Genomic DNA, 15,333 nt, shown 5'->3' on the forward strand with positions numbered 1-15,333 from the left:
GTTTCTCAGGGGAGTGTGGTTAAATGGTGACTGGTTTTGTGTTGGTTTCTAGCTGCTGTGGATACAACCCTTAAACACATGGTGGTGTTCATCTAGAAAACTTTCTAGATCTTACTTTGTGCTTTATTTGCTGCTGTGGATATTGCTGAGAAATTACAATCTTGTCCCAAATTAATTACATGGCATCATCTACATTCACCTTTAAAGGCAGTAGAATAAAATGTGTCCCATATGTATTCATTCCCTGAAAATACCAGCTTGCTATTTTGTTGCTGCTTTTTAAACTTCGCTTTTGTAGTTATTTTCTTTCACACTTTTGTGTTTATCCTATCTTGCAAATAGTTTGTCCTATTTTTCTTTTTTTCCCATTATCTGATCCTTCTGTTCCCCTTCCTGTCACATTTTCATTCCCCACTGCGCCATTTTCCTCCCACATTTTTGTCACCTCTTCACCTTCATCTCTCTTGTTTCCCATACTTTGTATTTGCTCCTATATAAAATGCTTCTTCACTTTGGGGGAAGTTCTCTCCTGTCACATCTGACCACCAGTATTCATTTGCTATTTTATCCTTTTGCTACAGTAATACTGATAAAAGTTGGTCTTCCTCTCCTGATGTTTCTATTTCTATATCTCTTTTATTTCTCAGCATTTTTCTAAAGTTTATTATTTTTGTAACCCAAATAAAACCCTGGTGGGAAAAGGGAAGCAACTGCAGCATCTGTGCACCAGTGTGAGTATCAGGGTGTCAACTTGACTTTCACTTCCCACTGAGAATCGTGGAGGGAGGCTGGCAGAGAACCAAATTATGAATAGATGGGGAAGATTCCGTGCCTAGCTGGTATTGGCTACTCTGATGTCACTACAGGTTGTCATGTGGAAGGTGGTGGAAAGTTACAAAAAGGTGGGAAGCACCTTGTGTTGGCATTACATACAGCTTCTTGGAGCACTCCTCGCTGTGCCCATTTGGGATGGGCAGTGTATCAACGTCAGTCCCTTCATCTTGAAAGAATGGGTTCTGTATTTGCAGAGCATTTTTGCTGAGCATGTTAAGGACATTGTATTGCCTTCTTCTTGGATTCTCTTAAGTGTCTTGGATCAGGGAAGAGCTTCACCAGGTTGCTCTAGACTGTAACAGACCTACAGCTGTATATGAAAATCTTCATTTCATGACCTCTCTTTCTACCCTGTTGGCCACTTCAAGCTTATGCTGTCTTTTCCCTCCTGACTTTTTGTTCTTCTCTTCCAGCTGCCATTAATTTTCACTGAGGCCAGAATCTCCTAAGATTCATACCACATGGTATCTCGTATGTATGTCTCATCTTCATCATATATGAGATTCTGCTGCTTGCAAAGGCCAGACTTCTGTAACAAAGGGACTTCCTCTAATTGTTTGTTCATTAGGTTTTTTTCTCCTGGGACACAGGAGAGATGTTCTGTGGGTAGGCACACTGAGTGTCTTTATTATTATGGGAAGCCTCATATCCTGAACAATTTGCAAGTTTCAACTAAGGACTGTGTGTCTAGGTTGGTAATTTACCTTCTGGTTATATCTAAGCAATAAACTCCTGACCTTGGGAAAAAATAGATTAATGGAGCAAAGGTTTTTCTGGCTCAAGAATTTTTCCTCAGGAATGTTATTCTCATTCAGGAGGGTAGAAAAGAAATCACGCAGTGAATATACTCCTAGACAGTCCAATTCTGCCTTTTCAAAGTGAAGAGCTAGACCTGGGAATATTTTTTAGCTCTTCTAGTGGTACTGAGGTGGCACTTCAATGAAGTTTTCTTGAATGACTTCCCAAGTTTGAGTACCAGCAAGATGTCCTTCCAAAAGACATCTTGCTAGTACTCAAACTTGAGAAGTTTTGAACCATGAAGACCATTTTGAACCATGAAGACCTTCTGCAACCTTCATTCATTGCCAAGTCTACAAAACCCCTTGTTGTCACAGTCAGGACTTTGGATGTAAGCAGCTTTTCCGTTTTGTTCCACAAATTTAGGTATCATTGTCAGGAAGGGAACTGCCATACTGCTTTACCTGAATAAATGGGTTAGACTTTCAGTCAGGTGTTACACCAAGTCTTTTCTCTAATTGGGTTTCCATTCCAATCAGTCTGTGTTACTAAGACTTCTTTGGGATTTTGTGGCATATTTTAATAGAAACTGCCTTTAGCAACACTTGCATAAACTCCAAAGACAGTGATATGTAGGATACCAATAGGATAAAAAAGCTTTTGTGCCTAGACTCCTGGGATATGTGTGCACAGCATTTGACATCATATTTTTAAAGAATTCTGTTAACCAGTGAGTGATTTACAGATTCATTTCAGCCCATGAATGAAGCTTGTATGCTGCAGCAATAATCACTGTGGCTAAATTTAGACTCAGTATTCCATCACTCTTCCCTTCCTCTGCATGCCATTGTACACGTGTGGACACATTTTGAAACAACAGACAGCTTCCATTTTTGTACAGAAAACAATATATTTTCCTTCAAACCTGTGTGTCTTAAACTCATCCTTTGCTTTTTTGCACTCTTCTGGCATTTTCAAGCCTTGGTTATTCTCTGTAGTTGTTTAAAACTATTTTCTTTGTGTTGAAAATAAATTTGGATTTATATCAAGAGTTTATTTGGTGTACAAACTGCATATGCTGCTGATGTTGGCATGCCAAACTCTGGTTTTTAACTGTTTCATTTCAATAATGTATTTGAACAACTGATAAACCACTCCTATCTAGACATTCTGGATTATTTTGCTGCTTGACTTCTTTCATGGATTCTAGGTGTGAAATTAAAAATGTTGAATTTCTTGTTGAATTTCCAGGTAATGAACAATTCATGACAATTTCCTCTACAGACTACCACAGAAACTTCAGGTTTCTGTCTTTTTTATGGAAGTTGGCAATTCCACAAGCTGACAGAACTAGAGCCAGCAGACACTAGTACAACTAGAATAAGCTGAGTGTCTCTCATTAACAGCCAGCTGTCACAAGATTGAATTTCTCTATCTCCTACTCATTGGTAGCACCCTACTCATATATTGAACAATCCTTTTTTCTCTTGGACTGGAATTATGAAATTCTCTTTTGTTTTCACTTGGCTTTTGAGCTATAGCCTTTGAATTTGGTTTAATATTTGTAATCAGCTTCCCCAGAGAAGCAGTGATTGGGCAACTTCATAAAGCAAAACACTGTTTTATTTCAAAGCAAATAAATTGCTTGTGAAATAGAATATTTTTATTCTCCTATGTGAGTGGTCTATATTCCTTTCCTCTGGCAATTTAACTAGAGGCAATTTCTTATAAAAAGCTTATGATGTAACAAATCTCCCCAGACATTTCCAGAGTACTTAATTCACTGTTGTTGGATCAAGTTCTGTTTACAGAAGGCAGGGCTTTTTTAGGTGTACCTGTCCCTTCATTTCTAATCAACATGGGGCAAGTAAGGCATCTCTTTGGGGTGGGGCGGGCAGTCAGTTACTGGATTCCAGGTCTGCTTCTATTGTCCTTCCAGTCTCCACTTAGAGAGAGAGTCTTGATGGGCCATTTCTTCTTCCAGAGTGCCATTTCCCATAGTATGTAGTAAAAAAGAAGCCTGTGGTTCAGATAGTACATGGTCCTCCTTAAACTCAGATTTTCTGGTTTGAACTCTGATACTTGCACATAACCGCTGTGAGCTGGTTCAACCCCTTGTTCCTTAATGTGCTGCTGTGGTGGCTTAAGCCCAGCCAGCAACTGAGCACCACACAGCCACTCGCACCTCCCCCTGCCACCCCGGTGGAGCGGCGAGGAGAATCAAAACTAGGTTGAGATAAGGCAGTGTAATAATTGAAACAAAGTAAATTATAGTAGTAATTATAATAATAATTTTTTTAAACCCACAAATATGTGATGCACAATACAATTTCTCACCACTGGCTGACAGAGGCCAGATCTCATTCCCTAACCTGGATCAGCCCTCCTTTTGGTTAACTCACACAGTTGTATCTTCTGGGCACGGTATTCTGTGGTGGGAAATGTCCTTTTGTCCAGGTCAGTTCACCTGTCCCAGCTATGCAACCTTCCAGCCTTTTTTTGTATACCTCCTCACTGGCAGAGCATGAGACACACAAAAAATAGTCTGTCACTTAAGATAAATAGAGCTTAGCAAACCCCCAAATATCAGTGTGTTACCAACATTTTACTGAATCCAAAACACAGCACTACCAGCTACTGAGAAGAAATGAACTCTATCCCAACTGAAATCAGGTGCTGCAGGTAAAAGTGTTGCATATGACACCTTGAATATTGACTTTGAGATGTTAATAAATGGAAGCTAATCCTATTTCAGCTAAGACAGAACTTGAACCTTCACATCCCAGAATGGGATGCTGATCTGGTTTTTTCCCTATGTGATCACAGACTAGCCTTTTACATAGTAAGGGATGTGCTTATGTATTATTTTGGAGATTTGGGTTTGAGTTTCCTTTGTGCCAAGAGTTTTTTATCTCAGCTTGTCAAATCAAAACAATTTTAGAAATCTGTTTTCTCACTTTGGTTCCAGTTTCTTCTTATTCCTTATTACTCTTTAGAAAGGTCTTTGCATAGGAGGTGAGCAAAGAATTATCTGTCTAATCATCATTCTTCAATACCACTTCAGTTTCACAAGTCCAGATCCAAAGAACCATGGGGTAAGGATTAAAAATGACTCTGTTTTGTGCAAAACAGAGCTACAGTTAACTTCCTCAAGTACAGAATCCATGCTCATGCTGGTGGACCTGCCTTCAGCAGTTGGAACACTGGACACTCCCAGTGTCATGCCAGTGCTGAAATCCCTTCCATTGTCTCTCAGGCAGCTTCAGAAGCCAGATTAAGGTGTTCCTTCTAGATTTCAAAGGAAATAGCTGATCAGGCTTCAGAAAAGACCACATGTGGATTTCTGAACTTGTGTGACATATGAGCTCCTCAGGGACAATGCAGGCATCAAAGTTCAGGATGCAGAAACTATGAGCTGGAGACAGAGCCTTTTGGCTGAATAGACTTGTCTGTAGGATAAATTTCCAGGAAATTAGAATATCATTGGAAATTGCTGGAGTGCTTTACTTGGTGAAAAATTCTTTTTGTTGTTAAGAACAACACTTACAACATTAACACTGTTATGTTTCTACCCCCTTTTAAAAGAGGGAAGTTATTAAAGTAAGAGGAAAACAAAACACCAAAAAAAGTCTCCCCAAACAACCAAAAAAACAGAAGAGTTCTATCCTCACAAAAAGAGGCAGGCTAGACTTTGAGTAAGTGTACTGGAAATTTCACCATTTTTCTCTCTTATGCAATGTTTAGGGCAGCAGATATCATGTCATCCAAGGCTATGCTCTTTTTTGTTTGTTTATCAATGCATTGTTGAAAAATTTATATCAGAAAAGCAAGTCAGTGTTTCTTGTTTTCAGTAAATTTTGTTATGAATCTTTATATGAAAAAAGTAAGACAGTATTTATGTCTTTGTCAAGTAAAGGCTTTTATACAGAGTGGAATATTTTACAAATGTGACTTTAAAAGGTGAAATGCAAAGCAATTTCCTTTTTTTTTTCTCACTGTGGTTATTATGTTAAAAGGTGAACAGGACATATCAGGAGGTGCTTCCTGTTTGTGCAAATAGATGTCAAGTTGGCATTAACCATCTACAGGAGATAACATTATCAAAATATCTTAACCACATGCATCACTTTCAACAGTATTTTTATAAAGCATTTCATTTCTTTTGAAATTAATGTAATTAAAATATGTGCATGTCTGAAGGCTACATAACTGAATATTTGTTTATTGTCCATAATTCAACTTTGATTTGACAACTTCACAACTTTCACTTGTGAAGATTTGGATAAGAAATGCTTTTACAAAATATGCCGTGGCAGGTGTGTATGTGGGAAACAGGTTGAGCTGTTTTTCAAAACAGAGAAGAAAGAGATTATCTGAAAAGAAGTGGCATAACTAGGTTTTAGCAGGCTGTACAATCAGAGACATTTGCTAGCTCTAGATATTTCTTTGTTATTTTGTAGGAAAGGAGGATACTTCTTTCTTGTAAACAGAATTGTCCCAGGCACCACTAAAAGAAAAAAACAACAACCCAAATTTTAGAAAAGGAAAACAAAATCAAGGATGTGACTTCAGAAGGTACAGCTTCTGTACGTAAAGCCTTGGCAGCTATCCAGGAGTAAATCATCAATGTGGCATTTCCTTAAAACCTTTTCAGTAATGAAGAGCTGCTATTTTCCCCATTTCTTTCATTCACTCCATTCGTAAATCTCATTATTTGGTCATCTAAACTTGTGATGAGTTTGTTGTCTTCCTGTAACGGAAGTTCCAACATCATCAATATTCTCCTAATCCATTTCCAATGGTGATTTATTAGAGAGCAGTAAAATTACTTCCTTGGTATGTTTGTCTCAGGCAGTAACAAAGAACTTAAAATCAACTGATTCACCCAGTCTGTGCTGCTGAACAAAAGCAAACTTCTGACTTTTTCTAAAAAATTACAGCATAGGATTAAAGGGGGGAGAAAGTCTTATAGGCCTTTCTTAGGTTTGTCTTGTCACCTTCTAGTCAAATAATTAATGAAGCAGTGCTTTTGTCAAATCTTTTTCCTGATGACATGTCAAAGACCAAGTTGTGAACAGAGATAAGGGCCCAGGCACCAAATTGTGCACATAATTTTTATGAATCATGGTCTAGAATTGTTCAATGCTCGTCATTCTCTAGCAGTACACCTGCACTGGCTGCTCCCCGACACCAAAGATCAGGACCAAGAAAAATATTGCCTGAGATAATCTCAGTGCAAGATAACCCCAAATCTGTCAGTTGTGGAATCTAGCTCTGGATGGAAGAGGCTTAAGGCATCCTCCTTACCTAGTCCTGGGTCATGTTAAGTCTCAGCCCCCAAACCATGTAGAGTTGAACTTAATTCTTTTTATAACAAACTGCCAACTGGAATCACAGAAGAACTGCCTGGATTTCACTAAATGGATTAGACTGGCACACACTTATCACTGAAAGTGCTGCTCAGGAAAGGAGCTTCCATAGTGGACCCTGGAGCATCCCCACTGCTTATTGTTTTGGAGCACTCCAGAGAGCTCTGTTATCTGAGACGAGGCTTCTGTGGAGAGTGAGAAGATTGCTGTGAGCTCCTCTGTGCTGTTGCGTGCTGGTGCTGAGGGTCAAGTATGATGTGAAATGCTTAAATATGGTTTGCTGATTTCCCAGGAGGGAGTCTCAGATGGTTTAGAAGCATCACTTACATAAATTAATCAGACTGGATATCTTCATGCAAAATCTTCCTGACTTGTTACAAGTAAGTCTGATGGCATGGTGTAAAACCACTGCACTACAGAAATGATCACAAAATTATGAAGGGGAGGTCTGCAAAATAATTTCTGTAAGGCAAGAATGAATATTGGTTTGGAAATCTTCTGTCCATATTTTTAACTGGAATTTGTGATATTTACTTAATGTTAAGACATTATTTCGTGCTTGGTATGGCTCAATTTAAAACAGATCTTCATGTTTCTGCTGTGATAGTTAAGGTTGTCTGAAGGTCTTTGCACAGTCACCATCCATACTATTAAATCCATAGCCTTGATCTTCATCTTCTGTGGATTTAAGACATTAGCTGCACTTTCCAGTTTTCCCTTACCTATGTGAGACTGACCACATGACCAGTCCCCATAGTTCCTGCTGCAGTTCCTTGAATCCCTGCTCTTTTGAGCCTGACCTTGTGGATGTGTGTCATCTAATAGGAAGCAAGACTGTGAAGGGAAACAATTTTCTTTCAGTTAAGATAAAGGATCTTAATGCACCCAGTTTTGGTGAAGTTTAAAAGACTACACAGATGAGAAGTGCACCACAATGTTGGGATTAATCCTAACCATCAGTGTTCACATACCATTAAATGTTGGACATTTTCCTCTCATTAATATAGTTAAGAACTGATAAATTATGTTTACCACAGTTTCCAAAGGTAATTGAAATAGTTGATTTTGATCTAATTTGCCTAGTCTGTTTTCTCAGGGAAGGGGTCTTCATGTGAAATTCTTTTGAATGCTTCAGTCAACATCTGTAATTTATTAAGGTATCTGCTGTAAACCTTCAAAACTAAATAGTTACATTTGTAAGGAAATGGCAGTTGTTATTGAAAAGAATGAATTCTGTGTATGTTAATGCAAAGTGGATTGTAAGCTTAATGTAAGGAAGTAGACAAGGCTGTAGTGTTAGGTGAGAGAGCCCAGGACAGAGAGGATGCAAAACCAGACTGGAATAGGCAGCTCAGTATTGAAGCTCAGGGCACTGATGGAAAGGTACATTTATTTTGGTCTTCAGATACACTGAGATAAAGGTAAATTATTGTATATTGTAGATTTTGTATTTGATATAATGACTTATGGTGCCTCAAAGAAATGTGTTGTAGTCCTGTTACTATTTTTTCCAATTCAGTGTGAATGACTTGTGGCAGCATTACTTTCCCCTCCTCAAGTCATCTCTAAATAGTAAAAACAGGTAAAGCAGCATTAGTGCAGTGCTCTCACTTAGTAAGTAAACTCTGAGAAATTTGAAGTTCAAAGTTCAAACTCAACATAATTCTGAATTATGAGAAATTATAGGTGGGGAAGTACAGGACATGATTCCCCAAGACCACAAGGTAGTGCAGTGGTGTCAGTAGAAGATCTGATCCTTCTTTCTCCTTAGGCTTACGCTCCAAACCAGTTCTCCTTTTTACTACGCTGTGCTGTTTGACTAACATGAGACTTACACAGAATCCTTTGATCAAAACCTCATGAATGTTAAGCAGATATTTTATACAGTATGGGAAATGTAGATGCATACTTTTTTTAATTCAAATTCACTAACAGTGGAATCTGTGTCTTGAAAATGGGTGATGGCTTCTGGCTATTTCACATCTTCACAGGGAAAAATGTACTCTAGTATAGAAGGGACTAGAATATTTCTCAAGCTGATGTTTCAAGTCTCATGACTCTTCAAATGCTTTTTTTAAGTGTGCCATTGTACTGCCCCCTGTGGTGTCTGGGCTGGTTGGGTCTCCTCTGGACAGAACAGAAGGAAACAAAGGAAAGGGCAGGAATGCTAAATATTTTTTTTTTTGTGAGCACATTTAGCTGTTGCTGATCTGATTGAGCAGAGGGTATTTAATGCTCTAAGGGTACATAAAGGCAGGAAGAGCACTCTGAGAGAAGAAAAGAAAAAACTCTCGTAAGAGGAAGGCCTTCTGAGAAACAACGTTATAGAACTAAAATAGAGCAACTAGAGGAAGGAAGGCCGTGTCCTATATATACAGAAGGGGAGGGGGATCTTCTCCATAGTAACAGGGAGAGCAGGGGAGGAGGGAAAGGACAACACAGACTGACAGACTGCAAAAGATGTGTCAACTATAGAAAAGAGAGATTGGGATTTGCTCTTACCTGCTTACGGGATCTGTGGACTTTGTGTGATACAAAATCCTTCAAAAATGTCCGTTTAAACTAATGAAATGAGGATTCATTATTTCTGGACAATTATAAAGCTTATATTTCAGTATTTCTTCTTTATGTTCCAAATATCTTAGTATTACAAGAGTTGAAGCTTGGTTGTTAAGAGGAAATTTCAGTTCTGTGATTTGCACCATACCTATGTTACTGCTGTGTATTTGCATTATTATTATGATATTTTGGCACTGGAACATGGCCAGGTTTTGCAACAATATTTCATACACAAAAGTTAGGTAAATGTGGTGGGTCTGCAAGTCACACAGGTGTCACAGAAGTAGTCACTTGCATGGAAGTCCAGGTGTCCTGAAGGTTGGGTTTATTCTGAGTTTCCTGATGTAATTTTACTGATGCACTGAGAAACCCCTTTTGCTTTTTTCCCTCCCTTATTGCTTATACTCTTTTTCCTTCATTTACTTCAGCAGCAATTTTGTAAAGGACTTGCAGGGCCTCTTGCCAGGCGAACCCCTGTTAGTAAAGACAGCTGTCTTTCAGCCTGAGAAACCTAGCACTGTACTAAACCAGTTCTGTCCCAATGGACCTGAAATATCCTTTCCTCCTTCTGTTAGCACTTTTCCTTAGTTTGCTGTGATTACTTCAATTTACAAGTACAGAAGTAACCAGTCCAATTTTTGCTTCACAGGAGACTACAGCAGGTTTTTTTTTTGTTTAAAATAAAGTACTTAAACATCTGCTTTGATATAATGTGCTACGGATGATCTTTTTGTTTGAAACATTTTAGTTCTTTTTGCAAAGACTGACCGTAGTGTCTGCTTTCAGGGTGGGATGATTAACTGGAACAGACTGTTTCCTCCTTTACGTCATAGACATAATGCAAATTATCAAGAGCAACCATCTGAACAAGGCATACCTCCACCTACTGAGGTTTCTGAAGAGCAGGTAAACACTTTCTATTTTAAAATGGCATTTAAAATTATTAGGAATTAATCTCTACTAATTTTTTATCATCTGTTTACATGGTTTCTCTAATGGTTTCTGTAGCAGCAAAAATGAGAATATAAGGTAATGGTCGCAATATAGAGACAGCATATTGGCATTACATATAAACCAGAGTTAGAGAGCTATTTGTGAGTTTCTACTTTTATGTGTTACTGCTTGTATTTTGTATTTCAAGATGTTGATGGTTTCAGTAGTGGAAACTATTCAAATCTGATAAAATAAATGTTTCAAAGAAAGAAGAATGATAAATAAATTTCATTATTTCTCATGTAGAAATTATCTTTGCTGAAGTCCCCAGCTTAAGTTTCCGATTCAGTCATTTTGGGCTTTTTTAATAAAAATGTTATGCCAACTGTGGACTGCAAAACACACTTGGGCTAAAACTTGGATGTTTCCCTTAATAATGTGGTCGACAAATTCCTTATACTGATGCCACATAGAAGATTGTTTCCTTTCTGTCATGTATAGATTTAGACTTCTAGACTTTTTCGATAGCTTTATTCTCAAAAGAGATGATTATTTACTCAGAAATTTAAGAATTTAAGATTAGTCTTATTCCTGCATTCAGGATTTATTGCATGCAGTCAAGTTCTCCAGGTTGTAGCCTACCTACAGGTAGCTGTATTGGCCATTTTATAGTTTAGGGTCTCTGCTGCCCTTGAAGAAGATTAGGTTTCTTTCCCTTTTTCCTTTTGTATAAGGAGACAAGTCAACACTTGTAGCAGCAATGTCATTTTTGGTTTAAAAAGTGCTTCTCACAAACAGAAGTCTTTTCTATGATCTGATTTCTAGGTTTCATTGGATGTTAGATCGTGTTCAAAACGTTGAAAACTTTTAACTGCACTTTTGACTGCAAACCTTCTGGGTTACATCTAGAAAGGGGGACAAAAAAAAAAAACCAACAAAAAAACTGCCATAAAACCAACAAAACCCCAACTAACAAACAAAAAGAAAATAATAATCAAAACCCCACACCAAAAAGCACGTTCTGAGATAAAGCCTAGAAACTTAGTTTTGGCTGTCCTGAAAGCCTACTCAGCACCAGTATGGGATAGACCAAAAGATTTCCCTGCTGGGTTGGCTTACTTCTTTAATTATTGGCAAATTCTGCTTATGGTGACTTCTATTTTGGGGCCCAAACTAATGAAATAGTTGCCAGTCTGGATTCTTTCCCAACGCTCAGATTTATGCAAGCAATATGCACTTACATTTTCTGATGCATTGAGGATGTAGGGCTCACTTGATTGCTGTCATTTGCAAGGCTCTCTGGTTACCCGGCAAAGCAGAAGTCATTGAAGCATCTTTGGTTTTTCAAGAGTGTACTAATATTGACACAAATTGTCTTAAAATGGCAGAAATGCAAGGGTTTCATCTCTTCATCACATTAAAGTTTGTGAGCATTTGCAACGCTTGTGGTACAAAAATCTCTGCATTTCTTGTGGGGTTTTAGCACCATTAGTTGCTGTTGCCAGTTATACACTCTGTTTCCTGGAGCTGGATTAATTTCCTGTGGTTAAAATATGCTCAGATGAAAAGAGGATTTTGTTATTACTATTCCCCGTGGTGCTTGATGAATATTTCTGCAAATAGGAACGTTGCAATTCCATCCACCATTTCTTAAAGTTAGAATTCATGGCAACTGCAATAAAAACTTTACTTCTGAAGTGTGTTTCTGTGGTTAGCTTTATTCCACTGCCTGCCCTTTTTCTCATAAAAAACCCACAATCTTAGATAAAATAAGAGTTAGAGGTTATAAAATTGATTTTAGACTTAAATTGCTGTTGCAGAAGTGTTGAAAGCTACAATTCATTTCTCTCCCTACAAGAAAGTGAAAAAACACGGCAGTGGATTGTAGGGTTGATGTTCTGACATCCAAGGTAGCTGTTCTCAAATGTGTCGTGGGGGTGTATTTATTTTAAGAAAAGGAAGACCTGTGCCTCTGGGCAAACTTGGCACTTGTATATTTCTCAGTAAGTCACCAAAGCAGAGATGACTAAAACTACTGAAAGTTCTGGAGGTGTCTTAGAGGAAAGAAAAGCTGCTTTTGGTGGCAACTTTCTTTTAAAAATACTTTCAGTGCTAGCACTGCACATTGGTCTTGCACCCTGGGAAAATTCCTGTCGAGATGTATACAGCCTCCTCTGCGTTCCTGCTTCACTCTGCTGCTGCAGGCTCTCTGCAGGCAGAGCAGGAGGAGGAGCAGTAGCTCTCTGACAGCTTCTGTAGCCCAGGACTTCCAGGTTCAGGAGTTGTGGTGTCTGCTCATAAGACCCTTTGAAGCAGAATGAGGAATCTTTATGCTCCCAGTGGCCACAGTTACTTTTACATTCCATTCCTTGCCCTCCCACACCTTCTTTTTCCGCTTCTGGAAGATTAATTATAAAAGTGAATGAGTTATATTGTGACTTTCGGTCATACCGAAGTGAGACTTAGAGATTTTAAATGTACTTTAAATTGGTATTTGACCATAAATTAAATTTGCATTGCCTTTTTACATGTGGTGCTTTAAATATCTGTTAACAGAGAGCACAAAGGTTAGGTGTCAAGTATGTGATATAAAGAGGGCTGGTCAAGTGGTTATTAATTTAACAAAATCACTATCTTAATGTGCCCTTTTTCCTGTTTTTCTTCTGTCATTGATTTTTGCTTTGCAGAAGTTTTTGGCAAAAAAATTGCTTTTTTGAGTATATGTAGAAGCCCTCCAAGAATTTTACTAAACCAATTTAAGTATTGTACTGCCTCTATGTTTAGGACTAACTTTAAGGTTTATTAAAAAAAAGCCAACACCTAGAATGAATAGTTTTGAGGGGGTTTTTTATGGCCTCTGGAGAAGTAGATCTTTTCCAGGAAAAGAGCTGAAGATTCATTCTGGATAGGTTTTCTCATCTGCTCTATAATTCTGCTCTATAATTTTTTTGTCAGTGTTGGTTTCTTGAGATCCCGTTCTTGTTGAGAGCAGCAAGCCCCCAGGTCAGACTGTAATTGTCATGTGTGGTACCAGACTTCGGATTTTACTCTTCATTCAAAACTGGACCAGCCAGGAAAAAGCAGGTGTGGCATTTTCTGCAATCAGCTTAAGTGGTAGAAAGAGATTGTCTCCTTGGCAAGGTTTTGAAGCACGCTGTCCCTGATAGGTCTTTGATCAGTGGAAAAGTGATTTCTGACATTATTGACTAATGTGCACACAGTGTGAACAAAACTCAGGTTTTAAAGCGGTGTTACTTCATTTCTTTTCCAGGTCGCACGACTTATGGAAATGGGGTTTTCCAGAGGAGATGCTCTAGAAGCTCTGAGGGCTTCAAATAATGACTTAAATGTAGCCACTAATTTTCTACTGCAGCACTGATGGTTTTGTGTGTGAAGGAACTTCACCCGATGGGTTTGTACATGCCTGGGAGAGGATCAAAGCCACCTGCTGGGCAGACTCACCAAGGTCAGCCTGCAAGAGCGAGAGAGACACAGCTCCCTGTGACAGGTGACTCAGAGCGATGTTAAGAAATGATGTGAACTGTTCCCAAGCCTTTGGATCACTTGGTGGTTTCTAGTCTGGTTATCCTTTTCAAATTAACTTTAGTTTCTACTTGTTACTGGATATCACCTAAATTTATTTTTAAATAAAATAGGTGGGTTTTTTCTTGTAAATCTTTGTTAGACGTTATCAGACTTAATGACTAGGAAAAAAAAAAGCTCCAACAACTACAGCAGCTAGATTTACCTGTCAAGAAAAATCATATTTTCTTCATTTACAAGTCTAATTTCTCTAGCTTAAATGTTATTTTACAGTACTTGATTTTTTATTACAGTAATAAGAGATTTGAAGATCACTTAATTTTCAACTCAATAAAGGGTTATGGGACTACTATGTCATTCTTTGCAAAGTTTTGTTAATGCCTGTAATATTTTATTTCTCAAATTTCTTTTTGAATAAAAGTTGTCATTCAGCACATCATAGACAGATAGGGTGAGAGAAAATTCATGTGTGTATGGTGAGCTATGGCAAGTGACCACTGTAAATTTGAATTTTTACAAACTGAGTGAATTGCTGTTCAAATACGGGTCATGAAGATACTCACTGGAAGCAATAAAGGTGAATTGAATGATGCAATAAGATCAGAACTGGAATGATGTGAATGACTTCCGTGGCTAACTCAGAGATGACTTCTGTAACAATGGATGTACACGGTGTCCTATGTGCTGCTTTCAGTATTTTCAGCTGGCTACATACTGTCTTTAAAGGAAATTACAAAAAGCTAACTTTTCTACATACAAGTCTAGTTTTCTAGCGTCAGAGATGAGGATGTCCCTGTGTTTGCTGAATACTCACTGTCTGGTCAACTTCATGTTGACCACTGGAACATTAACAGTAGGGGTGATCCAGGCTGGCACAGGAAGCAACAGGACAGAAGTGCCAAGTTTGTGCCATGCTGGCTTTGAAGCTTAGATTTATTCCTGAATCAGCTTGCTTGGCTTGACTCTCAGAAGTGCTCAGTATTAGCACCTTAGGAGTTGCAGGGGGTGGGGTGCAGAGAGGGGAACACCTCTGTGAAAGCAATCTGAAGGAATGCAGGATTCCAGAGTGCAACTCCGTGAACCAATCTACACATGTATCGTACGCATTTCATGGATGGTTCTGTCTGTACTTGTGTGTGTGCAGCGTGGCGTATGTGTCTGTTTATATACACACCGGCATATTTCAGACATGCATACATTTAGAATAAGGCATAGGACATAAAAGCGTAACAGAGGCAATAACAGGTGCATAGGGGATGTTTTGGAAATCCAGATGAACACTGTGTACCACAGCACAGATCTTTGCAGTCTCTCTTGGCCTGGAGAACAGGCAAAAAAAAATATCAGGAAATTACAG

General features: G+C 38.4%; 1 protein-coding gene across 1 annotated transcript in view; it reads left to right on the forward strand.

Annotated features, from left to right (window-relative positions):
• Positions 1-14,574, forward strand: part of UBAC2 (UBA domain containing 2) — an 87,046-nt gene extending 72,472 nt beyond the window's left edge. Inside the window, exons 8-9 of the mRNA XM_041478305.1 lie at positions 10,287-10,406; positions 13,705-14,574. Of these exons, the coding sequence (XP_041334239.1) occupies positions 10,287-10,406; positions 13,705-13,812 (228 nt within the window). The 3' untranslated portion in view covers positions 13,813-14,574. The remainder of the gene's footprint in view (positions 1-10,286; positions 10,407-13,704) is intronic.
• Positions 14,575-15,333: the final 759 nt, after the last annotated feature.

The sequence above is a fragment of the Pyrgilauda ruficollis genome, unplaced genomic scaffold (genome assembly GCF_017590135.1).
Source record: "Pyrgilauda ruficollis isolate IOZ18807 unplaced genomic scaffold, ASM1759013v1 scaffold44, whole genome shotgun sequence".
In the NCBI taxonomy this organism is placed as follows: Eukaryota; Metazoa; Chordata; class Aves; order Passeriformes; family Passeridae; genus Pyrgilauda; species Pyrgilauda ruficollis.